The sequence below is a fragment of the Artibeus jamaicensis genome, unplaced genomic scaffold (assembly GCF_021234435.1).
Source record: "Artibeus jamaicensis isolate MK-2021 breed Jamaican fruit bat unplaced genomic scaffold, CSHL_Jam_final contig_1128, whole genome shotgun sequence".
In the NCBI taxonomy this organism is placed as follows: domain Eukaryota; kingdom Metazoa; phylum Chordata; class Mammalia; order Chiroptera; family Phyllostomidae; genus Artibeus; species Artibeus jamaicensis.
The window spans coordinates 1,854,033-1,880,805 of record NW_026521220.1 but is presented as its reverse complement, the minus strand read 5'-3'; the positions used below and the strand labels follow the sequence as shown (position 1 = coordinate 1,880,805).

The window sequence follows — 26,773 nt, the reverse complement described above, 5'->3', positions numbered from 1 at the left end:
CTCTGGCCCCAGAGAGGAGGGTGGCTAGGCTCCACGAGGTGCCCCAAGCCCTCCCGTGTGATGGCCTCACACAGCTGGCTGCCAATACCGCCCGAGTGCAGGGAGTAAAAGCCCAGAGATGGGCTTCGTCCCCAGTTCCTGGGAAGGTATGAGATGCAGGGAGAACAAGCGCCCGTAAAGCGCCCGGCATTGCGCCTGCCGGGGCTCTCGTTCTTTTCTGTCTAACTAGGATCCCACTCAAGGTGGGTCAGACCCGCGGAGGTTTCTGCGGCAACCATCAACATCAAGTTGTCGGGGTGACTGCGTCGTCTCTATTTGCAACAGCAGGCGCCTGTTTACTGCACACCACTTGCGATTGGTGGCTGAAGCCGGAGGGTCCGCCCAAATTCCGTAGCTGGGCTCCGGAGGCAGTGGAGCGCAGTCCCAGCCTTGGTGCCCGCAACTGCAGAATGAGCTTAACTATGACCGGTCACTGCGGGAAGTCAGGGGAGAATGAAGAGCAGGGGAAAGAGGAGGTGGAGGCTGCCGCTGGGAGTCTTACAGAGGTCCTGGAAGCCCAGGACGGTTCGAACACAGATTCAGACTCCGACCTGGAGACAGAAGGTGCCCCTGGGCAGGGGTTGCCAGGCCGGCCCTCTGGGAGTGGTGGAGGGAACAGGCTGGGGCTGAGTGGACAGAGGCCTCTGTCCCCTCCATGGGACACCTTCAGCGCATCGGTGCCCTCTCTGCAATGCTCCTGGGAGCATCAGAAGTCCCACCATTAGTGATGTTAAAATACTGGGTAGTGAGAGAAGGTGGGGCAGCCCTTGGAAGGTGGCTGGCTGTGCCTGAATAGAAATCCACATTCTTCTCGCTGTCTTCTATCAGGCATCCATGGTCTTGGAGAACTGGTCACAGACACGCTCTACCTGAGGTCATGCCAGGCCTACAGCGCTGTGCCTGTCTCCTGCTTTCTGCGCCAAGGGAGAGCCCCAGAGCTGAACTTGCGGTACCGTGGTCTGGGGCCCCAGGTACCCTGGGGGCTGGGCTTGAGGGGGGAAAACTTGGGAGGATGCAGCCATGGGTGTGGCCTTCTTCCTGAGTCCACTCCACACACTCCATGACCTTGCTCTGTGCCAGGCTTATCCCACTCCCACATCTGGGTGACAGGTGGGATCTTGGCTATGACAGAGCTCAGTATAGGGCTGGGGAGCCTGCAGGGAGGCACCTAACCTGCTCCAGGAGGTGAGAGCTGGGAGGAGCCTAGAGTGAGAAGCAGGTGACTCCTGGTTCCATGGGGAAAGGTGGGCCTTCCACCTGGAACTCACCACGAGGGCTGAGCTCTGGAAACACGAGCCAGAGTAGTCGCTATCTGTGCCTGGGGCCTTTGGCCCTGGGAAGGACCAGGCCTTTCAGGTCCCTCTCTGTTCCAGGGGGCCCGGGCTCTGGCTTCTGCTCTAACCTCCAATCCCTATGTCAAGCGTCTGGACCTCCGAGACAATGGGCTCTGTGCGGCCGGTGCGGTGGCCCTGGCACGCGCCCTGAGAAAAAGCAGCAGCATCCGCGGTAGGTGCTGAGCCTCGGGCAGATGGGCAGACCTGGGTCCTCCCTTTCTTAAGGGGTGTGCCCCTCATACACAGCCAGACCTTCTCTCACCTGGAGCCGGCTGGGGTTGCTGGGTCGGGGCCTCATCCCAAGGGTGGAGTTAGGCCCTCTGTGGTGCACCCGACGCTGGACGCCACTCCTATCCTGACCAGCCCACCCCACCCACTCACCTCCTCCCCTGGCCAGACCACTCTTCACATGGTGGCCTCCCAACGACTGAATGCAAGTTGGAGGGTCCTTTGACACACAGGTGGGGGCTGGGCAGAGCGAGAGGAGCGGGGGCTGGGTGGGTATTCAGTGGGGCTCTATCCAAATGCCACCTCTACCACCAAAGAGTGGGGTAACCCTGGGCAAGGAGCCAAACTTTTCTAGGCCTCAGCTGCCAGTCTGGGAAATGGCCCAACAATACCACTCAGTCCTTGAGGATATGCTGCATGAGCATTGGTGAAACTGCGTGGGGCCCGCAGAAGTGCCCTGAGCATGGCCACCTAGACTGCTATTGCCAATCCCAGAAGTGTGGCAGTGAGGGCTTCTGTGGGTGGACTGTATTGCTGCCAGTCACCAACGATCTACAGGGCAGCTGCATTTCCACCATGAGCATTCTCCATAGCAACAGGAAGTAGGTGGTTTTAGCCCCTTGGCACAAAAGTTACTGCACATGTGGGGTGGGGATGGGCAACAGGGGAGCTGCCTGGGGCCTGAGGATACCCAGCTGATGGGTGTCAGAATTACCATGTGCCCCAGGATGGTTCGGCTACAAAGCCCCTTCTGCTGCCTCCGGCCTGGAGGTTTCGGAGGTGAAGAAGGGTGGAGGAGGATGGTGCCTGGCTTTGAATTCCACTGACTTAGGTCTGGTGCTGACCCCCAGATGTGGACCTGTCAGAGAACCAGCTGGGAGCGGTGGGAGCCCAGGTCGTCTGTGCCGCCCTCATGGCAAACCCGGCCATACGGAATGTCCAGCTGGCAGGGAACAGCCTGGAGGAGCAGGCAGCCCAGTACCTTGCTGAACTCCTGCTGGCCCACACGGGCCTGAACTCCCTTGACCTGAGCTATAACCAGCTAAATGACCAAGCAGGTAGTATCTGGCCAGGGCCACCATGGGGCGCTTGAGCTCATCTTCCTGGGGAGAGGTGGGTAGGGATTGGCAGGACCAATCTGGCCATCCATGCTCTAGCTGCTGCTCCCCAGGTCCCACTGCGACCTGCCCCTTTCCCACTTCTTCTACAGACAGCCTCTTAATTCACGAATACCTCCGTGCCTGCTGCTACAATGTGCTGGGAGCTGATTTGGCTACTAAGGATCTAGCCATGAACAAAACAAAGCCCGCGGCCTTAAAGAACACATATTAAGAACATAATTTTCCATAATTCTTGATGCTTCAAAAAAGGGGGCATAATTCTAGAGAAGAATTGGAACCACCCACTACAGGGGTGGCCAGGATGGCCTCTGTACAGAGATGACATTTAAACTGAGATGGGCAGGGGGGGCAGGAATCAGCCATGGCAAGATTAGATGGAGTGCATTTCAAGCAGAAGGACAGAGAACATGCAGGCCTATCTCTCAGACTGACAGACAACAGAGTGACTAGGCTAGTGAGTCAGGGGAGAGTGGCGAGGCCTTGGGGTAGAGAGGCAACAGGGGGCTGTAGAGCTACAAATCATGGCAAAAGGCATGCAGATCTTATTCTAAGTGCTGTGGAAGACATTAGCGGGATGCTTTGATCTTACTACTTTCTCTCATGCCCCAGGGCCTTTGCATGGGCTATCTGCTTTGCCTGCCCTCAACCCCCCAATCAATTATAAAAATCACCTGGGATCCTGGGTTAGGAATACAGATTTCTGGGCACCTGCTGAACCAGATTCTTGGGGGTGTGTGTGGGGGGGGGTGTCCATGCATCTGAATTTTACCAGATGCCCAAGGAGATTTGTCTGATCCAGAAAGTTTGGAAATTGCTGCTCTGTCTCAAGCTGCTTAGAGCGAATGTTATGGCACCAGCTCTGGCCTGTGAGAATCAGCCCTAGAATTTAACTGCCAGAGAGCCACTTTGCCTTCTAAGATAATTATTGTGAGAAGCCAGTGAAATTAAAAGAGAAACTCATTTCAGACTTTCAGCAAAGTATAGGTGTCCCTCTAGGCCTGCACCACCAGAGGGCAAGCACCAGACAGGCAGCCAGGATGGAGAGGGCTGGAAGCTAAGGCCCTGCAAAGGCTGCACAAATTATAGAGTTGGGGGTCCTCAGCCTGGAAAAGGACAGATATAGTGGACCATTTTGTTTCCCTAAGTAAGGACCCGTGGGTGGGCCCGACTCCCTGGAGGGGTGAAGGAGCTCGGGTCTCAGTTGCCCACCTAACCCTAGGTAACGGTAGCACCTACTTCATAGATTGGCTGCAGGGGTCACAAAGATGAAACATGAAAACTACCAGAGGGGTAATTCACGCATGCGTTTAGAAGAAACTTCTTACCAGCCCCCCCCCCCCAGCTGTTTAGCAAACTAGGGCCTCCCTACAAAGTGAGGGACCACCGCCAACTCCTCCCGGCCTTGGAAGTGTCTGGGGAAGAGGAAAGCACTGTATCTGAAAGAGAACCTGTGGGCATCAGACCCAGTGCTGGACGCAGAGTCTGGAACCCCGTTCTCAGGGCAGCAGCGCAGGGCTGCCTTGAGGCTTTGCGGGAGCTCTCCAAGGTGCTAAAAGTGTCTGCTGGCTAGTGTTCTGGCTGAGTGCTCTGCTCAGTTCATGTTTTTCCTCTGTGCATTTCTTCAGACCAGCCTTACTAGACCTATGCTAGGTGCTGGGACCAGGTGGAGGGGGGTGACACACCAGGCGGAGAGAAGTCTAATGGCCAGAGCCTGGAAGGATGAAAGCAGTGGACATGAGGTCCAAGGTAGCCCAGCTGAGCTGGGCAGGAAAGGCTTCCTGATGCCAAGAGCCCAGATTAGAAGGATGAAGAGCTGTCAGCCAGGTGAAGAGGGGCATCGGCCAAGAGGTGTGTTGGTGCTGGCACTTTCGTGACCTGGAAGAGGTCAGACTGGTGGAGTGATGACAGTGAAGAGCAGAGTGTGTGGGCGGCTAGGGCTTCTGCTCACTTACATACTAAGTATCCCTAGGGTCTCTCACCCCACATGCCTCCCCCACCATTTCCTTTTCCTACCACAACTGCCTCCTCTTCACAACAGTTGTGTCCGTCTTGTCACCTCCTGCCTAGACTATGTCACAAGCCTTTCAACCAGTTCCCTAGCCTTGTATCTCTGCCCCCACCCACCCCAGTCCATCCCCTATACCCACTGAGGAATCCAGCCTGCCATTTCTTTTCTAAAAAAGATTTTAATTATTTACTTTTAGAGAGGGGAAGGGAAGGACAAAGATAGGGATAGAAACACCACTGTGGGGCAGAAACATTGATCGGTTGCCTCTCCTACATCCCCCCACCAGGGACTGAACCTACACCCAAGCATGTGCCCTGACCAAAAATGGAACTGGAGACCCCTCACTTTGCAGAACAATCCCCAACCGAGCCAGACTTTTCACTTATTAAAGACCTCCCGGCTCCCTCACCAATAATAGAACAGTGCCCAAGACCCTTGCCTGGTACTGAAGCCCTCTCACCATCTCTCAGTGGCCCGCTGCTCCTCATTCCACAGGCTTCCCTGTCTCTGCCCCCAGAGCCAGGCTGGCGTGTACTCCCCCAAGTACCCCGTGCTCCCCATGTCTCTGCACATTTCCTTGTCTGCTCTTTGTGTGCGGACATGCGTGGTGAGTCCCTTAGTCTTTAAGCTTATCTCCTCTGTCCCTACTTTCCTGACCACTCCCCAAATAGGGTTACCTCCCTCCATTCTGTTCCCATGTCTCCAGTCTGTAGTAATATTAGCTCACATCCCATTCATTTCTGCCTTATATCTCCCCCACTAAATATGAAATCCTCAGAAGCAGGGAAAGCCCAACTCTGTGACCCTCATGCCCAGCAGAGACCCTGTCACACCACAGACATCAGCATTATTCTTTGAAAGAATGAACAGAGTGAATAAGAATGTCTGTCTTGGTGTTTTGGAAGGAGAGATGCTTGGACCAGCCTTGGCAGAAAACACAGGACTCACTGAGCTTAACGTAAGCTGGAATCATCTTCGAGGCCCAGGAGCTGTCTCTTTTGCCAGAGGACTGGGGGTATGAGGTTTGCACCCCCACCCCACCCCACCCCACCCCACAGCCAGCCTCTCCAGACTGCCCCTTGAAGCCAAGTCTCCCAAGGGCTAGCTCCCCATCACTGCAGCTCTTCAGAAATGAGCCTTGGATCTTTTAAGCAGAGCTTAAGAAATATTTTGTTAGGTGTCTTTAATTTTCCAGCCCCATTTAACGACTTCAATACACTGTGCCCATCTCAAGTCACTTACTGAGGTGTGCCAGCTGAATGTGGCACACCTTCCCCAGACATCAAGACACTCTGCTGGGAGGGCACAGTGCGCAGACTGGTGACACATGCTCACTATGGGGCAGGCACCAGTGCTTCCTTGAGAGCCACCCTTGCGCCCTTGGATCCCAGCACACACTCTAACGAGCCACCTGCTCCCATAGTTATGGTTTGCGGGCCTTGGGAATGGGTGGCTCCAGCCCCTGAAAAGGTGGCACAAAACACTGGTAGTGTCCCCTGTGTCAGGTACCTTTTTCAGGTTCTCCTCAGGGAATGGCAGCCACTGACTTGCCCTCCAACAGAGGCTGAGCTGGGGCCCTGGCCCACGAGCTGACATCCCTGTCTTCCCAGTGTACCTACAAGCTCCCGCCCTTCTCCCCATCACAGCCCCGTGGGCAGTTTTCATCCATCTTCGGGCCCCTGAGCTACTCTGTGCCTTGGGGTACTTGCCCTTGAGAGGCCCCCAAGCAGCCGTGGGGCCTGCTTACTCTGTCTCTGGGGCCTGCTGCCACAAGCAGACCCACCTCTGTGCTGTGCTTCTGGTTGTTTAGCTCTACTGGTCACCATCATCCAAGCCACGAGACTCTGCCTTGAAACCTCTGTCCTTCTGCTCAGTCCCTGATCTTTGCACCCCAGGTGCCCTGGGCTTAAAGGCTGTGGCCCTTTGTCCACTGTCACTTGTGGTCCCATGGCTTTGCTCTTTTGTATCCCAGGCAAACATCTTCCTGAGAGTCCTGGACATCTCGTACAATGGCTTTGGAGATCCTGGAGCCTCTGCAGTGGGGGAGGCACTTAGGACCAACAATGTGTTGGAGGAACTCAACATGAGGTGAGGTGCACAGGGTGTCCCCCATGTCACAGTGTGTGGGCTCATCGCTGCTTCAGGGACCAGGGGCCCCATGATCTTGTTACTCTTCACCACTTTAATTCCCAAACTGGCCAGTCTGTGATGGGGCTGGGCCACAGCCGGGGAGATGTCCTCTCACTCAAGGTCATCATTTATATGCTGGGCTCATAATTCCTACCACATAGGCAGGAGCTAGCAATTACAAACGTATGTAAAAGCCTCTTCAGCAGAGCCGGGTGTGGGCTGGGTGCTCTGTGAGTTTTCCTCCCTGTCAGAAGAGAAGCCGACTCCAACAAGTGGGCACACACTCGTGCTCTGCTCTGCAGGTGGCTGCTGGGGGGCCTGCAGTGTGTTAGCTGCTCTTCCACGCCCAGGCAGACTCAGCCCTCAGCCCTCAGCAGGTAACCAGGGCAGGGGCCACAGATTCAGAGGGATGGAAAGAGGCAGAGGCCCAACAGGTCCTGTTTGGAATGCCATGGCTGAGCCCCTCCCAGGGGCTGCAGCGTGAGCAGGGCCTGCCTGCTATAGTTCTGCCCTCCTTTCCATCCCATTGCAGGAGCCGAGGCCAGGGAATTCCGCGAGAAATGCTGAAATTTGAGAAGTCAGAGAGAAATAGGACTGGCTTCAGAGACAAAGTGGCCAAGTACTATGCTGAGGCCTGGGTCCAGCAGGAAGAGGAGGAGAAGATGTGGGAAGGGAGCTGGGTGGTTTTCCAAAACAAATGCCATCATGGGGATAGGTGCCAGGGATCAGCTGGGGCAGAGCATCTGCTGAGCTCTGACTGCCAGGGGGCAACAGCTGGGGTGGGGTGGGGGGACATCTCCAGACATGTCAGCTGGGTGATCTCCCCGAACACTGGGAGCCTCCACTGAAGGAGGGTCACTATCCAGCCTATACTCCCTGACCTGCCCAGGATCCCTGGGGCATGGGTGGAGAATGGAACTGAAGCCCCACCTAGGGGATACACCAGCAGTGCCAGCTGGGACCCTGGGACAATCTGGGTCTCCACAGCTCCTCAAAAGGTAGCACAATGCGCATGTCTTTCTGTTGCAGCAACAACCATATCTCTGTGGTGGGAGCCCTGAGCCTGGGCCTGGGCCTCCGGGTCAACCAGACACTGAGGATTCTTGTTGTGAGTGCTAGCCTGATGGGGGAGGCCCCAGCAGATCTGCCTGAGCCTGCCCACACAGATCCCTTGCCAACTGCTTCCACCCCAGTGGCATCAGGGAACGCAGGATTCCTCTGGTACCACTTCTTCCCCTTGCCACTCACTCACACCTTTCCGGTGTGGCCCACACACTGCTTCAGACTCCTCCCTGCCCCATCCTCCCCTCCCAGTGGCATCACCACATCTCCCAGCTGTCCTTTCTCCTTCTGAACCCACTGGAGTGATGCTCTGCTGCTGAGGATTGAGCACCCTTGCTTCCACTTCATCTTCTTCTGTGTTCTTCCTCTGGCCTTGCTAGATAGAACCTGGGATCAGCCTGGGGAATACTGCTGGCCACTTCTCAGACCTGCCTGAGGCCCAGCACACACAGCAGGGGTTTCCCTCCTCCAGGGTTGCCAGTGGGGAGGGAGTAGCTAAGCAGAAGAGAGAGAAGTGAGGGTGCAATGAGGGTAGAGAAGCTCCCTGAGAACCACTGTGCCAACAGCATGTGTTCAGAGGACAGTGCTACAAGTTCCAGGGGGGACATCCAGCCCTATCTGACCCTCAGCTCCCTCAGTCGGCAGAGGAGCCCCATATAGCACTCCTGTCTGGAGCCTGAGGGTCACTGCTCTCCCACCATCCACCCCCACCCCCATCCCACCCGCCCCCTTCCTGCACTGGACCTCTTTCCTCAGCTCTGGCTCCAAATTTCCACCTGCTGGATGGTCCCTCAGCTGTCCCATAGGTGCATGGGATTCTGAGAGTCCAACCTGAATGAATCATCTCCCTCTAGAGGCCGCCTCTTGGTGTGTGTGTGGGGGTGGGGGTGGGGGCGCGTTAGAGGCAGGGCTCCTTCTCACCAGTCAGAAGCTGGGGCCCAGTGCTTATCCCTCCCTCTCTTTCCTACATCTTCCCTCCTTCACGGCACCTCCTGCAGAGCACTGGGGCTGCTTGCTCCTCCTCCTCACTTTCCTTCCTCACGATTTGTTGACCAGCTAGTTTCTCATCTCTGGCTCTTCCCCCATTTGCTATCAGTTGATCTTTCTAAACCTGAAATATGCCTCTGCTCCTCCCTGCTTTAAACCCATCCGAGGCTCCCCACCAGATAAATTCCAGCTTAGCATTGTTGCTCACCTGCCTTTCCCTCCTGCCTTGAAATTCACCTCTCACCCAGGCTCCATGGAATTCTCCAGACACTGTTTCCCATCTCTCTTTGCTCCTGCTGATTTTCTTGCTGAAATATCCTGCTCTATCCACTCACTTGTAAAGCTCAGCTCAGATGTTTGATCACCCATCCAACCTGACCTCCCACGTAGAATTGGTTCACACTCACACTCTCGTTGCACTGATCACACTGCACTTTGTGATGTTTCTTTACTCTCTTCTCCATTTGGTGAGCTCTTTAAGGGTAGGAGTGTATCCGAGTGTCTGTATCTTTGGCGTGCAGCAGAGCCAGGCACTGGGTGGGCGCTCAGTGCCTACTTCCTCTCTTCCCGGGCCCTGCAGCCTCACTCAGGGCATTCTGCCTGGGGAGACATTTGTGAGCTGAGACAGTGGGGCTGTGCGGAGGCGCATCATCAGAGATGAGCAATCCCTAACTTCCCTTTCCTGTTGCTCTCCTGGCCTCCCTGGGACCAGCTTTCCTCGGCTTTGTGTGCATGTGTGTTTCTTAGGTATCCAGGAACCCCATGCGAAGTGAAGGCTGCTTGGGTGTCCTCAAGTCTGTCCAGGCTAATCCAGTGTCTCCCCTGGAACTGCTGGATTTCTCTGTAAGAACTTTTTATAAACCTCACCCCTGAGCCTCCCCACAGCCCTAGGGTGTATTTAGAGGGAGAAAGTGGGCCTTAGAGAAATAGAGAGCCCTGCGCCCGTACATGGCACGGCCCAGTCTGAGTTCCACCCCAGGCCACTCTGGCTCCACTCCCACTCCTGACTGGGGGTACCACTGTGGTCTCCCCTTGGAGCCGGGCCTGGGCTCTTCATTGGTTGAAGAGAGAATAAGTGACCTGGGGACAATGCTCACTGTTCACTGATACCTGGATTGGCAGATTCAGCAGCCGAAAGGTGCCCCCTTGCCCACCCAGCCTGTACTGCCTGCAAGTGAGTCACAGTGCTGGAAAAGTCACTAGTGTGCCTGTGAGGGAAATCAGGACTTCTCTTCATTCAATTTGCCTTTTAAATATAAAAACAAATGTCACCCTTTTCTAAGGTGGTTAACATTAAGGAGAAAATGCCCAAATATGAATTATTAACAGAAAGCCTAGTTGCACGTCACTGCTTGTTCCACCCCGATTTATCTCAACCCAGACTTGAGCTGAAGTCTTGCCAGAGACATGTGTTTACAGTCTTCTGGCTGGACAACTGGTTTCGAACATCCTTATCCTTTCCTTCCACCTGCCTGACCTCTACGGCTCCAAAGCCATAGCGATGACCATGTTCCCTCTGCTCTGAGAGTTCCGCTTATGACTGAATTCTATCACTCTAAAAAAATGGAATGATATATGAAATTGTCCTGACAAAATGCATATACGCTTATTTGATACAATGTATGGTTATCATCAGAAGCTTTTAGTACAGTGGAAATACCACAGGATTTGGAATCAGATCGGCCTGGAACCAAGTGCTGAGCCTGTCCTATGGGATCTTGGATTTTGCATTAGAGACCAACACTAATTTAGACGTTGTCTTCTATTTTCCTTTCCCTTTACTGTTACCATTAGTCTGATCTGGCTTGGATGTTACCCTCAGCTGTAAAGGAAATATTTCTGAATCCTTACAGTGCTCATAAAACTCTTTCCAGAACTCGGTCTTATCTTTACGTACAAGGGGGCTAACACCTACCACCCAGGGCCACTGTGAAGGCAGGATGAGATGGCAGACCCCAGGGACAGGGCCTGCGCAGAGAAGACTCGGCTGGTGCCCACTCTCCTCTCCCCCCAGCCCCTTTGTTCTTCTTTCTTTTTTTTTAAATTGAGAAACATTTATGCTGAAAAGTGCACACACATTAGGGGCAGAGCTTGGTGAATTTTCAGGACACACATACAGGAGCAGCCCCCAGCCCAGGAAACAGAGCAGGCCGCTAGAAGCCTCCCTGGAGCAGCTTCTTTTTTTTGGTTTTAATAGTTTGGGGAGGGATGACATTGTCACCCACAGGAGAGAGGCTGTCCTAAGGAGCTTCTTCAAGAACTTGGGTGTGTAAGTAAAAAGGTCAAGTTCTCAGAAAACGATCATTGGTTTCTCCTCAGGATGTCCAGGTGAACAGAGAGTTTGATGACCTCGCTAGCTCAGTGAAGGTAATGCTTCCAGGGCTCTGCATAAAGACGGATGCTGGCAGAGTGGAGTACAGAAAAGAGTTTGGCAGTCTTCAGACCAGCGTCTGCCCCTAAATGACGGTGCAGTGTGACCTCATGATGCCTTCTTACCACTTAAGTTTACACTGAGTCCCCATGGAAACCAGGTGGTGATTCCTATGGAACTGACCTTCACAGTGACTCAGACCCCTGTACCCTCCGCTCCATCCCTGACCACCGAACGGATCCGGGCCTTCCTTTGCACTCACTCCTTCATGGAACACGAAGTTGTACCATGTGCTGCACAGTGAGCTGGGCACGGGGCCAAAGATGCCCAAACAGTTTCCTGCTCTGGTGACTAGTTCAGGAAACAATTAAGATATAAGGTGGTGTGCAACTGGATTCCCACACGCAACTGGCCGTGACGCAAACTGTCCCAACTTGTTTGGAAGGCACCTTATCATTAGGCACCGAGAGCCTCAAAACTGCCTGTGTCCTTTGATCCTACAATCCAACTCATCTGTTCTGCAGAAACAATGCTGCTTATAATAATGGAAATTGGAAATAATTTAAGTGCCAAATACGAGGGGATTGGTTACTAAGATTTGGAATTCTGCAAACATTGAGAACCAAGTGTTCAGAGTACAGTGAGCAATTTGTGAAATGACACACAATTAATGTTAGGTGAGAAAATCAGAATAAAAAAACCACATGGTTTGGCAATTCTGCCAAAGGTTAAACATGGAGTTACCATATGACCCAGCAAATCCACACCTAGAGAAATAAAAACACAGGTCCACACAAAAACTTGTATACAAATGTTCACAGCAGCATTATTAATAATATCCACAAAGTACAAATCCTCACCAACTGATGAATGGATAAATAAAATGTGGTATACCCATATAATGGTATATTATTTGTCAATAAAAAGGAGTGAAATTTAGAGTAATAAAAATGTCCTAAAATTGCCCTGGCTGGTGTAGCTCAGTGGATTGAGCTCAGGCCTGTGAACCACAAGATCACGGTTCAATTCCCAGTCAGGGCACAGGCCTGGGTTGCAGGCCAGTTCCCAGCAGGGGACTCACAAGAGGCAACCATACACTGATATTTCTCTCCTTCTCGCTTTCCCTTCCCCTCCTCTGAAGATAAATTTTTAAAAATCTTTAAAAAAATTGATTATGGTAATAGCTGCATAATTATATGAATATACTAAGAGTAATTGAATTGTATACCTTAAATATGTGAATTGTATGGTATGTGAATTATATCTCAATAAAGGAGTTAAAAGAAAAAAGGAATGAAGTGTCAGTACTTGTTGTAACATGGACAATTTGTGAAAGCACCAGGTATGCAAAGTAAAAGAAGTCAGTGACAAAAGACCATGTATTGAATGAGTCGGGTTATGTGAAATGTTTAGAAGAGGCAGACCTACAGAGATAGAAAGTAGAAGTTGCCTAGGGCTGGGGAAACAGGATGGATTGGGAGTTGACAGGTAGAGGGAATGGATTTCACTTTGGGGATGATCAAAATGTTCTAAAAGTGACTGTGGTGACGGCTGCATAACTCTGTGAATATATAAAAACCATTTAATTGCATACCACTTTAAATGGGCAAACTGTATGATTGCATGTGAACTATATCTCAAGAAAGTTGTTACCCCCGCAAAAAAGTCATAGTTTGGTCCAAATTGTGTTTAGAAAAAGACAAAGACCCCCCTCCCAAAACGACCCTGTTTGTGAGTTTATGGATTTTAATTTTACTCACATTTTCCTGCATTTCCACATTTTCTACTCTAAGTATGTGTTACTTTCCTAATCAGAAATATAAATAGTACTCAAAAACACAACATGGTAGAATTCAGTTGTGTGCATGGTGCGGTTGGAGCCCTAAGTAAAGAGTGTGCCACAGACTTAATTATAGCCCCCAATTCATATCTCAAAGCCTTAACTCCTAATGTGACCATATTTGGAAACAGGAAGTAATTAAGGTTAAATGAAGTCAGAGGGGTGAGGCTGTGATCCAATAGGATTAGCGTCCTTATAAGAAGAGGCACCAGAAAGCTTCCCTCCCCAGGGAAGCTTCTTAGTGAAGTCAGAGCAAGACACTGCAATTCACAAAGCAAGCCCTCACCAGAAATCAACCCTCCCCACCCTCCCAGACCTTGATCTGGGAATTCTAGCCTCCAGAACTGTGAGAAAATAATTTCTGTTTCTTAAGCCACTCTTTTTGTGGTATTTTGTTATGGCAGCACAAGCTGAATAAGACAGAAAGATTCATTTTGGGGGGAGAATAGGCAGGGAGGCTTTCTCCTGGCTTCCCTGGAGAAGGCCAGGAAGTCTGATGACCCCACCGCCTTCATCGCCCTCCTCCCTATTACAAATGCCATCTTTCCAAGGGCAGACCTGATGGCACCGTTCAGAGGCTCCCCCAGTCCTTCAGGTAAGTTCCAACCCCTCTCTCTGGCATGTCCCATGTCAGGGGGCGGGTTCCCCACTCTCCTCTACGGAGAAAGTAAGGGTGTGGCTGGAACGCCAGAACAGAGTGCTGCGTTATGGTGATGAGCTGGGGGTGGGCCCGGATCCTCCACCCTCACTCTTCCCAGAAGTGAACACAAATTGGATCCTAAAGAAAATTCAGTCGATCTTTACGGAATGGAAGAAACAAAGCGATTGTTCCAAAGTCCTCCAAAATGGACACTGTGCCCCAGCCCAGTTCTTGTGTACCCCATCTCCCTCGTCCCAGGACACCAATTCCTCATTAAAGAAGTAATCAAATTCAGCCCGTTTCCTGAGTGCTGGCTGGGAAAGGCCTTTCTGCACTGGAAAGGGGTGGAAAAGGGCAAGGGGACAGACTTTGGGTAGATGTTGGTCACACCTCTGGGAAGTGCCCGTGTTTGCAAAGACCTGAATAAGAAGCAGAGATGCGAGGGCCTGGCGGGGCCTGGCAAGAGCATGCCTGGCGAGGGGATGCCAAAACAAGGTGGACATCAAGCCATTCGCACGCCGCTGGGGACTTACATGGTAACGTTCCCCGACCCACCCAGGGGGGCGCCAAAGCTGCTTCAATCTCAAGTTGGAGAACGACCCGGAAGACTTGGATCTGGGGTCGGTCCACCTCGACCCCACAGCCTTCCCGCCAAACCCACGTCCAATCAGAAAGTGCCACACTCCATGGGTCGAGCAACAGCCAATCAGAAGCTGGATTCTAGTTCGGCCTGCCCCATGGCGCTCCGGACCAATGGCCACCTGGGCATCGGTGGCCCTTAAGGGGCAGCGTGCGCATTGCGGAGGGTCTCAGCAGTTGGGCGCGCGGCGGCGGCAGGTCGGTTGAGGTGTGTTAGCAGAGCCCGGCGGCGGCGGAGTTCACCATGGTAAGGCCCTGGGTCAGGGAGGTGGCGCGGTAGGCCCAGCGGATATTGGAAGGACCTCAGAAACCCACAAGCTGCCATCGCCCAGGCGGGAGAGGAGTTGAAGCCCGCCACGTGATGCCGCAGATGAAAAGGTCTGGGGTGCGGCAGAAGCGAGCATTGGTGACTAGTGGGGGGCAGGGGAGAGCAAGCGCAGCGCCCTCCCGGCTGCACCACGAAGTCTGGAGGCCCTCTGGACTGGCACACGAGGACGCTGGCTTGCTCTGAGTTTGTGCACCCAAAGGCCATCGGTGACCTCCTCCCTGCCCCACCCCAGAGCGGGAGTGGCAAGGGCAGGCAGCTCCCCAGAAATTGGGCCATAATGAGCCAAGGCAACAGCTTGGTTGTTGGGTAGCCTTGACTCCGTCTCTTGAGAGGACAGACTGTACGTAGTGTTGGATTCCTGAAGACTGTAAGTCGGTACTCAAACTTCTGGTCTCCGGACCTCGCTACGCTCGTCCCATTAGAAATTAAAACTGAGAACTGTGAAAATATTTATTCACTTTAAAGCAACACGTTAACATAAATAACAAATGTTCGAGTCTGAACAGCCAGTTTGTCATTTCTTTCGAGTACAAATAGTATTCCATGAAAAAAACTCAGCTAGTTCACAGTTGGTAACTCAAATATATATATGGGCTTTTTCTCAAGAGAGCTGTATTTCAGCCTGTGCACAAGTACTTTATGTGTACTTTACCATTTTGTCACGGTACGCAGGGTAGAGGTTTAATAAGATTAATAAATTTTGCTTCATCGAGGATGGTCTTACATGAAAATGGCCTTTCCCCTCTTTTTACTCTGAGTGCATAAGGCTGAGGAATCACTGGTACAGTTTGGTGCCAGTACCCTGATTTATGTTCAGGGGCCAAAAATTTTACCCATTTTCATGTTCTTGTTTATGAGATAAGTTCCCTACTTATCCAGAAGCTTCAGCGTCCTGCCATCAAATACGCAAACACATCTTTCTGGTCTCCTCCTTCCTTCACGTTAAAATAAACTCTGCTTCCTCTTTGTCAATGATCCTTTGCTGCATTACAGAATCTTTGACGCCCTGCTGACTGAGATTTGATACTTGTATAACAGAAAAAAGGCCTCCAAGGTCTTAGTATTGGACATTAGAATTTAGGGTGGGTGAGACATCTCAGATTTCATTTGATCTATGTATTTGTAAGGATGATGTGTCTAAAATTCATTAAGTGATTAGTGACTGTACAGTTAGGTTCCCAGCAGGAAAGAGATGGTACATTCAGAATAGGTACTTTAAGGAGAATCTTTAAAAAGTAGGGCATTTGCCCTGGCTGGTGTGGCTCAGTGGACTGAGTGCTGGCCTGAGAACCAAAAGGTTGCCGTTCGATTCCTGGTCTGGGGCACATGTCTGGGTTGCAGGTCCCCAGTAGGGGGTTGTACAAGAGGCATGTGTCCACAATTCAGGCATGTGCCCTGACTGGGAGTCAAACCAGTGACCCTTTTGTTCACAGGCCAGCACTCAATCCACTGAGCTATACTAGCCAGGGCAATAACCTAGTTTTTGTATAATAGAAAACACTTAGGTTCTGGCACTTAGCCAGGGTGATATAGAGTACCTCAGTATTCAACGGGGATAATTAGGTCACATAAGCCTCATTGAAAATAAGGTTTGAGCCCTAGCTGGTGTGACTCAGCGGATGTAGTGCCAACCTGCAAACCAAAGGTCACCCATTTGATGCTCAGTCAGGGTGCGTATCTGGGTTGTGGGTCCCCAGTTAGAGGTCACTTGGGGACATGCTATAGGCAGTCTATCAACTCCCTTTCCCCTCTCTATAAAAAAAATAAGTAAATAAAATCTTTACTTAAAAAAAAGGAAATAAGATTTGAGAAAGCCTTAGACACTGAAGTACGTGTCTAAGTATATGTTAATGTATATTAACATACATTAACATGTATATGTTAATTTCTCATGCCATACAGTGATAATTTTCTTGAAAATAAATGGGTCTCATGTTATGTTCTGTTTCCCAGCGCGAGTGCATTTCTATCCACGTGGGACAGGCCGGTGTCCAGATCGGCAATGCCTGCTGGGAACTGTACTGCCTTGAACATGGAATTCAGCCTGACGGGCAAATGCCAAGTGACAAAACCATTGGTGGTGGGGACGACTCATTCAACACGTTCTTCAGTGAGACTGGGGCTGGCAAGCATGTGCCCAGGGCAGTGTTTGTGGACCTGGAGCCCACCGTGGTGGGTAGGTGCTCGGGCAAGGAGGGTGGCTTTCCAGGGAGGCTGGGAGAGCTTCGCCAAATCCCTGCGGGTGCTCCTCGGAATCCCTCTGCAGAAAGGATGGGCAGACACACGGGTATATCCGTGACCGTGGTGGGCGAGAAACTGAAAGTGAATACTTGGAATGGGGGCTTAGGCTTCTGATTTAGGAAAACCTAACATACAGGAAAAAAAGCTGGAGTTTCCCAGGAGGAAACTGAGACTGTGACCAATTCATCTGTGACTGCCAAGCTCGAGGCAGCTGTAGGCCCTGCCTGGGGTCTCTCTGTATCTCATGAATGCTGTGCACTGTCTCAGGCTGGTGCACATGAGTTTCGATGCATCTCAGACATAGAAAAGCGAGAACGTTTGTTGGCTTCCTCCAGGTTAGATGCCTGAAGTACAGTTTCCAAGGAGAGCTGCAAAGAGCACCTGTCAGGGGCCATCTAGGAGAGGACAGAATGTGACCCTGTGTGCCTCACAGGGGCCATGATATGACTGCCTGGCCAAAACCACACTGACCTGGTGATGTCCAGTGTGAAAGTTTTAGAATTTTTTATGTATTGAGTTTTAGAGAGAAAGAGGAATCAAGAGAGGCAGAGAAATATGGGTTTGTTTTCTGACTTATTTATGTATTTGTTGGTTGTTTCTTGTACATGGTCTGACCAGGTGGAACCCCCACCCTTGGTGTATCAGGACAGTGCTCTAACCAACTGAGCTAACTGGCCAAGGCTTGAAGGGTTTGTTTAATTATGTCTTTTGGTATGAAAGAAATATGCACGTGTAGAATTGCCTGTGTGCAGGGCTGTGAGCTCTGTTCCTTCTTTGGGAACCACTCAAGCTGGTATCTATGCCATGAGTGGAGTTTACCTCCCTAGAGCCACAGAGTGCAGATGCGCTCTGTGTACTACAGAGGGAGTCCCTCTGATACACTGATGCTGTGGAGATGCGAGGAACATGGTAGAATTGAGTGGTCCCCAAGTCTGTTTATGCTGGCGGGTTAACAACTGTCCTTAAGGAGCCACTGCACACGTGTCCTCTGTAGATGAAGTGCGCACGGGGACCTACAGGCAGCTCTTCCACCCAGAGCAGCTGATCACCGGGAAGGAAGATGCAGCCAACAATTACGCCCGAGGCCATTACACCATCGGCAAGGAGATTGTGGACCTGGTCCTGGACCGGATCCGGAAACTGGTAAGAAGAGCACTGGGAGGCCCTCCAGGGTCCCTTTGGCAGAACCCAGGCCAGAGTAGGGAACCCGTGGTCTTCCTGTCTGGTGTGGCTGCAGTGCATCATACATCTTTGTGTCTGCTCTGCCTCGGCCCTAAGTGTGATGCGTGTTTCCTGGGGACCACTGGGATCCGTTTGCTCTGGTGGAGGCCAAGGGAAGCGACCTAGGCTTGTCGGAGGTTGGCGGTGTGGCTCGGACAGGTGCCGCTCACGGTCTCTGCTTTCTCCCAGGCGGATCTGTGCACGGGGCTGCAGGGCTTCCTCATCTTCCACAGCTTCGGGGGCGGCACCGGCTCTGGCTTTGCATCTCTGCTGATGGAACGGCTCTCGGTGGACTACGGCAAGAAGTCCAAGCTGGAATTCGCCATTTACCCGGCCCCCCAGGTGTCCACGGCCGTGGTGGAGCCCTACAACTCCATCCTGACCACCCACACGACCCTGGAACATTCCGACTGTGCCTTCATGGTGGACAACGAAGCCATCTATGACATATGTCGGCGCAACCTGGACATCGAGCGGCCCACGTACACCAACCTCAATCGTCTGATTGGGCAGATCGTGTCCTCCATCACGGCCTCCCTGCGCTTCGACGGGGCCCTGAACGTGGACTTGACGGAATTCCAGACCAACCTGGTGCCGTACCCCCGCATCCACTTCCCCCTGGCCACCTACGCCCCGGTCATCTCGGCCGAGAAGGCCTACCACGAGCAGCTGTCTGTGGCCGAGATCACCAACGCCTGCTTCGAGCCAGCCAACCAGATGGTCAAGTGCGACCCTCGCCACGGCAAGTACATGGCCTGCTGCATGCTGTACCGTGGGGACGTGGTCCCGAAGGATGTCAATGCGGCCATTGCCACCATCAAGACCAAGCGCACCATCCAGTTTGTGGATTGGTGCCCAACAGGGTTCAAGGTAGGACCGGGTGGTAAATAACGAGTGCTTTTGCCTTTCAGCACAGCACACCCAGGGGTCGAATGCTGCCCTTGTGGGGAATCCCATTCCCTGGCAGTTAGGCCCTGGTCATCAGTCAGTGAACCAGAGTGATCACGTATCCTGTGGTGTCTTTTGAACTTCTTACCTGAGTCGTGACAGTCTTTATCTGTGGTCAGAAAAAAAAATTTTTTTAACAAAAGGAAATTTTCTGAAGGATATCTGTGCCCATGTGGGTGGTAGAATTAGTGTGGGAAAATATAGGCTGGAATTAGAAATTACTTTTTCTATTAGAAACTTCTTGGGCATTTTGCTAATTCATGTTGATATTTGAAATTGAGCCTTTATGATAAACTGATTCTATAATGTCCTTGGAAGCTAAGTCACAGAATGTCAGGTTTTGCACCTGTTGTGGTTACCAAGCTAATGCTTCTTCATGCTTGGGCTCATTAACTTTGTGCTGCCTGAAGTCCTTGTTCACAGTTGGTTTTCTGCATTAGATAAAACTGTGGACCCCACCTCTGTAAGCCCTCATGAGCCCTCAGGTGTTGGGGAGTTGCAGATTCCAGGGTCACGCCAGACTGACTACACACAAGTTGTTGAAACTCTCTGGCCCTCTGTCAGCCCCACCCACTTTAAGACACTGTGATGCTGTCATCTATGAGGAAATAAAATTGATGAGTTAAAGTGATTCATAAAAAGGATAGAATTTACAACAAGTTTCACTGATGTGGATATAATCTTTAAATCTTACATAGGTGTGCAGACCTTAGAGGTTTTAGGTAGGAGTGGAAACCTTCCATTTCAAGTTCTTGAGTGAAGAAAAGCTTCTTTCAGTCACTGACCTTTGAAAAGTAAGGACATCCCCTGGCTGCTGTAGCTCAGTGGATTGAGCACGGGCTGCGAACCGAAGGGTCGCTGGTTTGATTCCCAGTCAGGACACATCCCTAGGTTGTGGGCCAGGTCCCCCCCCGCTGGGGGCCATGTGAGAGACAACCACACATTGGTGTAACTCGCCCTCTCTTTCTCTCTCTCTCCTCCTCTTTCTAAAAATAAATAAATAAAAAATTTTTTAAAAAGAAAGAAAAGCAAAGTAAGGATATCCAAGACAGCCTCAGCTGGGAGGCACTGTGGAAGGTGCTTGCCCTGTGCTCAGGTAACTCTCCTAGCTGAGCCTCTGCCCTCTGTGAGCCAGGAGGGAGGCTGGTTGTTTGGGAGGTGTGGGAAGTTAAAGCTTCTACTGTCCCCAAAGAACACAGTCCAGCCTCAGAGGGACCGTGTTGAATTCTCATGGCTCTAAGTTTTTTTTTTGTCAAAGAGTGTGATTTCACCATATGTTCTTTAACAACCACAGCTCAGGGTCATGATATTTTCAAGGAAACTTCCATATTTAAATACAGTTAGGTTTTTATTATAAAAATGCACATTATGTGGCAAAATATTAAAACAGTGCCCTGGCTGGTGTGGCTCGGTGAATTGAGTGCCCAGCCTGTGAACCAAGGGATCGTTGATTTGACTCCCAGTTAGGGCACATGCCTGGGTTGCAGGCCAGGTCCCCAGTTGGGGTAGTGTGAGAGGCAACCACACATTGATATTTATCTCCCTCTCTTCCCCTCTCTCTAAAAATAAATTTGAAAAATCTTAAATAAAAACAAAGAAGAAAAACAAGTTTTTTTCTCCTTTCCCAGAGCTTTGTTTGTCCTTAAAGTGATTTTCTGTACATGTTCAAGGTGTATTATGCCCCTTGATATATGGGTGATAATGAAGGAGGTTGGCAACATGGGCAAAGTGTGCACAGTCTTTTCACGTAGGTGACAGACTGGAATCACTGCACACAGGTGGCCAGAGAACAGGAAGTTGGCAACACTCCCACTTAGTAGGGCCAGCTGGCCTGGCCTTAGAGCCATGAGAGCCCTTGATCAGGGTCAGAACTTTCTGTGCCCTTCTCCCTGCTCCTCCAAACTCTTCTGGGGACTGGCATTGCCTGGCTGCTGCTAACAGCTATCCTGGCTCACCAGAGCATAGATCAGTGACCACCTCAGCACACTGCCAGGCATTTGTTTTCCACCAGCATGATCTCTAAGCTGTCCAAGGCTCTGGTCTATTTGTTCCTCTATAGGTATGTCTAAGCATAAATACATAGAATCAACTTGCTTTTCTTCTTACCAAGTACATAATATACCTTGGACATATTTATTGGGTTGGCCAAAAAGATGGCTCTCATAGTGTTGTCTTTAACTTCATTTGAAACAGTTCTGGTAGATTGTATTGTGACATCTGTCATATCAGCGTGTACAAAACTTGTCAAAATTGGTGAAGTTTTGTGTAGTTATTTTAATAATGAAGATAGAAAAATATAAGCAACATTTTCAGCATATTATGCTTTATTATTTCAAGAATGGTAAAAACGCAACTAAAACACACAAAAAAAGATTTGTGTATTGTACGGAGACTGATTGCTGTGACTGATTGAAAGTGTGAAAAATGGTTTGTGAAATTTTGTGCTGGAGGGTTCTCCTTGGAAAATGCTCCACACACAGGAAGACCAGTTGAAGTTGATAGTGATCAAATTAAGACATTAATTGAGAGCAATCAACATTATACTATGAGGGAGATATCAGACATGCTCAAAATATCCATATCAATAGTTACTGTTGAAAATGAAAAATGTGTCTTTTATTTCATGCAAAATGCTAAACAAACTTTTTGGCCAACCCAGTATACAAGGTCTGTCCAGAAAAAGTCCAGCCATTGTTAATATGAGAATGGTTTGCGTGACTTCAGTGTAACCTGGCAGCCAAGGAGAGTGGACTGGAATGTGCATGGGTGAACAATGACGTTTCATTATACTAGTTAGCAGGTACAGTAGTTGTCATTGAGTGAGCAAGTGTACTGTGTGGTTGTCACATTGAAATGACTGAGCAAGTAGAGCAAGGAATCTACATCAAATTTTGCGTTAAGCTTGAACATCCCTTCATGGAAACTACTTGGGTGAATCTGGCCACAGCTTATGGGCAACTGGGGATTGGCAGCATCATCATGACACCATCACCCATTCACACATAATGTCTTGTACAACTTGTTAGCGAAACATAGTTCACACAGGTGATTTAGCCCCCTCTACAGCCCAGATTTGGCACTCCTGTGACTTTCAGCTTTTCCCAAAACTAATATCACTTCTGAAAGGGAAGAGATTTCAAACCATAAATGAGATTCAGGAAAATATGTTGGAGCAGATGATGGCAATTGGGAGAACTATGTGAGGTCCCAAGGTGCCTACTTCGAAGGGGACTGAGGTGTCAGTCCTGTGTACAGTGTTTCTTGTATATTCTTCAATAAATATCTCTATTTTTCATATTACATGGGTGGATACCTTCTGAAAAGACCTAAAACCAGGACAGATTTCTCCTTCTTTTTCATAGTCGCATATGTCTGGGTGTATAATTTAAGTAGTTTCCTAGGATGGGCATTTATTTCCAGCTTTGCTATTATGGTACTTTAAATTCAAAGAAATCTTTGTACATGTAGCTCTGTGTTCTTGTATGGGTGTAATAACCAAAAAGTGAACATACATGGTCAAAGGATAGTAAATGTTGATAGATACTGCCAAAAACTAATAAACCAGTTTCTATAGGGCATCATTTATACTGGGCCCACAGCTCCAGTTCTGAAAAACAAGCTGAGAGCACATTTCTGAGACCACAATATAAACTTTTAATTTCCCCTTCTCTGGCAGGTGGGCATCAACTACCAGCCCCCCACCGTTGTTCCCGGGGGAGACCTGGCCAAAGTGCAGAGGGCTGTGTGCATGCTGAGCAACACCACTGCCATCGCCGAGGCCTGGGCTCGCCTGGACCATAAGTTCGACCTCATGTATGCCAAGCGAGCCTTTGTGCACTGGTACGTGGGGGAGGGCATGGAGGAAGGGGAGTTCTCCGAGGCCCGGGAGGACCTGGCAGCTCTGGAGAAAGATTATGAAGAGGTGGGCGTGGATTCCGTGGAAGCGGAGGCTGAAGAAGGGGAAGAATACTGAGTGGGAGAGTTGTGCTGGCGCCCATCCCTTTGTGTTACCCCCCACTATAACTGTTACAAGATATGTTTACCTATTAAAGTTTCTGTATTGAGGCATCATTTGTGTCTTGTTCTGCACTTTGACAAATTCTACATCCAGATACTTACAAGTGTTTCTAGGGGAAAAACGTTTACATTTTGTTTTTTGAAGATTTTCTTTTAGAGGGGGAAGGGAGGAGGAGGGGAGAAACATTAGTGTGAGAGGGAAACGTGAACTGGTTGTTTCCTGCAAGCCCTCATTTGGAGACCTGGCCTGCAGCCCTGACAGGGAATCAAACCAGCAACCTTTTGTTTCAAGGCGGATACTCAATCCACAGAGCTACACCAGCCAGGGCAAAATAATTTCCTTTCAAACTAAAAAAATTAAGCAAGTCTGTGTTTAGTTACCGCATTACTCCCAGAAAGAAGGCTTCAAAAGGCATGGCTGAGGAAAGGACGACGAAATGCTTTAGTTATTTTTAAATTCAAACATTAAGTGTCCCGTACTGTGATGTTCTTTGAAAAATGGAAGAGTAACACAGTTTTTCCTTAACTGAAGTGTGTCTTCTCACTCTGTTTTGTGGGCGTTGCCCAGCACTAACCCAGTTTTCGACCTCCGTTTTCAGAAAGGCCCTTAGCTTTTTCCCTTTCAGATTCTTGCCGGAAGTCGCTAGCACAAAATCTTTTGCCTGTCACATTTTCTAAAAACGTAATCAGTAGCCATTGTCCAACCAATTAGAAGCACCTTCACAGAACTGAGCACTGTTTTTAGCCACGTTTGAACTCATGGCCCTGCCCCTTTAATCTTGGCGCTGGAGTTTATTTTTGTTGCAACCTTGGCCTCTTGAGACTGCCTGCATGGGTCCAGCCCCAGGGCACCACCCGTTGACCGCCAATAATCAGACCCGAAAGGACAAAGAAGGCCGGCTAATTTTGCGACGGCGCTTGCGTCCTGTCGCTGGGCGACGCGAGCCCAAGCTAACCCCACGCGCTCTCAGCTTCCGGAGCCTGTCCCGCCCCCTCTGGGCGAGCGCCCCTTGCTTCCTAGTCTCTGTGGTACCAACTTCCGCCCCTCTCCACACCTCGCGAGACTCCGGCGGCTTAGCAATGGCGAGATCGTGAGTGCCGCTGATAGGAGTCAGGAGAAGGGGGCTGGGACGGGGCTCAAGCGAGATCTGGCAGTGGGAGACTAGGCGAGACAGGGCCACCTGAACCGGAGCGGCGGCTGGGGGCTCGGGCCCCTATGGGGTCGGATAGCCGCCCGCGACCAAGCTTCCGCCTCTTCCCCAGATGCCGCGTCACTGCTCCGCCGCCGGCTGCTGCACACGGGATACGCGTGAGACGCGCAATCGCGGCATCTCCTTCCACAGGTCAGCGCGCGTGCGTGCTGGCTCACAAAGGTTGATGTGCGCCGGTGCCCGTTTTACTAGCTTGAAGCTAGGATTGCGCGTGCGCCGTTCTGTGGTTGGGCGGAGGCTTGAACTTGCGGGTGGCAGAGGTTGAAGCGGGCGGTCCAAGTGGGACTGAGAGGAAGGATACACGTCCATCACTCTTGGATCCTCTGCTCTGCGACTCTTACCTGCTAGGTGACGCTGAGCAAATTGCGCCTCCTGTGAGGCCTCAATTTCTTCGTCTGTGCCTGGGTGGGTGGTGCTTAGCTGGAATGATTGAAGGGAGGTCTGGCAGCATGTGCAGGGCCAACTGTTCATCTGAGGAGGTTAGGCATCATGGCCTCAGGGCTTCAGGCAGCCTGGGATTCACAGGTTTGTGGCTTTACAGACTTCCCAAAAAGGACAACCCAAGGCGAGGCTTGTGGCTGGCCAACTGCCAGAGGCTGGACCCCAGCGGCCAGGGCCTGTGGGACCCAGCATCTGAGTACATCTACTTCTGCTCCAAACACTTCGAGGAAAACTGCTTTGAGCTGGTGGGAATCAGGTGAGCCTCCTTGCCAGCCAGCATTGGGCATCTGTAGGGCCTGATGAGGAGGTCCCTGGCACACCTCACACAAGGACAGGCAGACCAGAGTTCAGGGATGGCTGCCTCTTCCCAGCGCTACCTCAGTTTCCTCTTCTGACATGAGGACAGTAAGACCCACTCCTTCGGAATGACTATGCCAGTGACACAGGAGAAAAACATGAGCTTTTCTAGAGGGGGTTTCTCAGCACCCCAGTCTTCCCACCAAGTCCACAATAATTCTTTTTGGCTGGGCAGCCCAGTTCTAGTGGAACTTTCCCCATGCACCTTAATTTTGAGGAGCCTTGAGGGAAGAGTTTGGTGTAACTCTGGCTAACCTGGCATTCCCCAAACTAACCATCTACTAGCACTGGGGAATGTGCTCCAGGGTGCTGGAGGGCATTCTGACGAAGTCCCTGCAGGTCAGCCGGGGGTGGCAGTGTTGTCCTTCTGTCATCCAGGCTGCTTTTCCCCACAGTGGCTATCACAGGCTGAAGGAGGGTGCAGTTCCCACAATATTTGAGTCTTTCTCCAAGTTGCGCCGGACAACCAAGACCAAGGGGCACAGTTACCCACCTGGTCCCCCCAACGTCAGCCGGCTTCGGCGATGCAGGAAGCGGTATGTGCTATGGGTGGAGGTGTGCCCCACTCAACCCAGTTTTGAGGTACTGGGCTATAGAGTGTCTCCCAGCAGCAATGGTGGACAGGGTCCTGAGCCTGTGGAGCAGGCTGGTGCCCCTGGCCGGGAGGGCTGGTGAAGTGGGATCTGGCAAGCCCTTCACCTGACCTGTCAGTCTCTCACCCCACAGCTGCTCTGAGGGCCGAGGGCCCACAACTCCTTTTTCTCCACCTCCACCTGCTGAGGTCACCTGCTTTCCTGTGGAAGAGGTCTCGGCACCTGCTGCTTTGCCTGCTTCCCCCACTGGGAGGCTGGAGCCTGGCCTCAGCAGCCCCTTCTCAGACCTCCTGGGGCCCCTGGGTGCCCAAGCAGATGAAGCAGGCTGCAGCACCCAGCCCTCACCGGAGCGGGAGCCAGAACGCCAGCCGTCCCCTCTTGAGCCAAGGCCTGTCTCACCCTCAGCCTACATGCTGCGCCTCCCGCCCCCCGCCGGAGCCTACATCCAGAATGAGCACAGCTACCAGGTGGGCAGTGCCCTGCTCTGGAAGCGGCGGGCTGAGGCTGCACTTGATGCCCTGGACAAGGCTCAGCGCCAGCTGCAGGCCTGCAAACGGCGGGAGCAGAGGCTACGGCTGCGGCTAACCAAGCTGCAGCAGGAACGAGCGCGGGAGGAGCGGGCACGGGAGAAGCGGGCTCAGGCAGATGCCCGCCAGACTCTGAAGGAGCATGTGCAGGACTTTGCCATGCAGCTGAGCAGCAGCATGACCTGAGCGAGGGGCCACTGAACTCAGAACTGATTGAGGGGCTGCAAGCCTCTTCCTTAGAATCCACCTGAAAAGGGACCTCATGTGAGCTGCATCCACCAGACCTACCAGGTGCCCTAATAAAGTGGTTTCTAGCAGGTTCTATATCTGGTTCAGCTGGGGCTGGGGCCCCTTCCTCCATACCAGGCTTGTTCTACCAGACAATGGCTAAGCCCTGAGTGAGCTCAGACCCTGGAGTCCAAGCTCTGGGCTGTGGAGAGCGGAATCCTGCTCTTGCCCACTCCTCCCTGTGCAGCTCCATGCCCCACAG

The 26,773-nt window shown here is 51.4% G+C and overlaps 3 protein-coding genes across 3 annotated transcripts; all 3 read left to right on the top strand.

The window, feature by feature from the left end:
* Positions 1-449: 449 nt before the first annotated feature.
* On the top strand, positions 450-11,369 carry LRRC74B (leucine rich repeat containing 74B). The gene is made up of 9 exons (XM_037131461.2): positions 450-603; positions 868-1,010; positions 1,413-1,545; positions 2,453-2,659; positions 5,636-5,745; positions 6,703-6,818; positions 7,890-7,968; positions 9,657-9,752; positions 11,229-11,369. Exons 1-9 carry the CDS (start codon positions 450-452, stop codon positions 11,367-11,369), a joined length of 1,179 nt encoding a protein of 392 aa, XP_036987356.2.
* A 5,398-nt stretch (positions 11,370-16,767) lies between these two features.
* LOC128627378 (tubulin alpha-3 chain) lies at positions 16,768-23,110 on the top strand. Its single transcript, XM_053664958.1, has 4 exons — positions 16,768-16,903; positions 17,963-18,111; positions 18,379-19,059; positions 22,814-23,110. The coding sequence occupies exons 1-4, from the start codon at positions 16,783-16,785 to the stop codon at positions 23,108-23,110; spliced, it is 1,248 nt and encodes a 415-aa protein (XP_053520933.1). The 5' UTR covers positions 16,768-16,782.
* A 1,089-nt stretch (positions 23,111-24,199) lies between these two features.
* Positions 24,200-26,600, top strand: THAP7 (THAP domain containing 7). The gene is made up of 5 exons (XM_037131465.2): positions 24,200-24,245; positions 24,418-24,497; positions 24,907-25,062; positions 25,559-25,699; positions 25,890-26,600. Exons 2-5 carry the CDS (start codon positions 24,418-24,420, stop codon positions 26,467-26,469), a joined length of 957 nt encoding a protein of 318 aa, XP_036987360.1. The 5' UTR covers positions 24,200-24,245; the 3' UTR covers positions 26,470-26,600.
* Positions 26,601-26,773: the final 173 nt, after the last annotated feature.

Excerpts from the sequence above, each read along its gene's own strand:
- LRRC74B (XM_037131461.2), top strand. The coding sequence starts at position 450 with ATGAGCTTAACTATGACCGGTCACTGCGGGAAGTCAGGGGAGAATGAA. Across the intron at positions 2,660-5,635 it reads CCAGCTAAATGACCAAGCAG|GAGAGATGCTTGGACCAGCC; the intron begins GTAGTATCTGGC and ends GTGTTTTGGAAG. Across the intron at positions 5,746-6,702 it reads CTTTTGCCAGAGGACTGGGG|GCAAACATCTTCCTGAGAGT; the intron begins GTATGAGGTTTG and ends TTTGTATCCCAG.
- LOC128627378 (XM_053664958.1), top strand. The coding sequence starts at position 16,783 with ATGCCAAGTGACAAAACCATTGGTGGTGGGGACGACTCATTCAACACG. Across the intron at positions 16,904-17,962 it reads CCTGGAGCCCACCGTGGTGG|ATGAAGTGCGCACGGGGACC; the intron begins GTAGGTGCTCGG and ends TGTCCTCTGTAG. Across the intron at positions 19,060-22,813 it reads GGTGCCCAACAGGGTTCAAG|GTGGGCATCAACTACCAGCC; the intron begins GTAGGACCGGGT and ends CTTCTCTGGCAG.
- THAP7 (XM_037131465.2), top strand. The coding sequence starts at position 24,418 with ATGCCGCGTCACTGCTCCGCCGCCGGCTGCTGCACACGGGATACGCGT. Across the intron at positions 24,498-24,906 it reads CGCGGCATCTCCTTCCACAG|ACTTCCCAAAAAGGACAACC; the intron begins GTCAGCGCGCGT and ends GTGGCTTTACAG. Across the intron at positions 25,700-25,889 it reads CTTCGGCGATGCAGGAAGCG|CTGCTCTGAGGGCCGAGGGC; the intron begins GTATGTGCTATG and ends CTCACCCCACAG.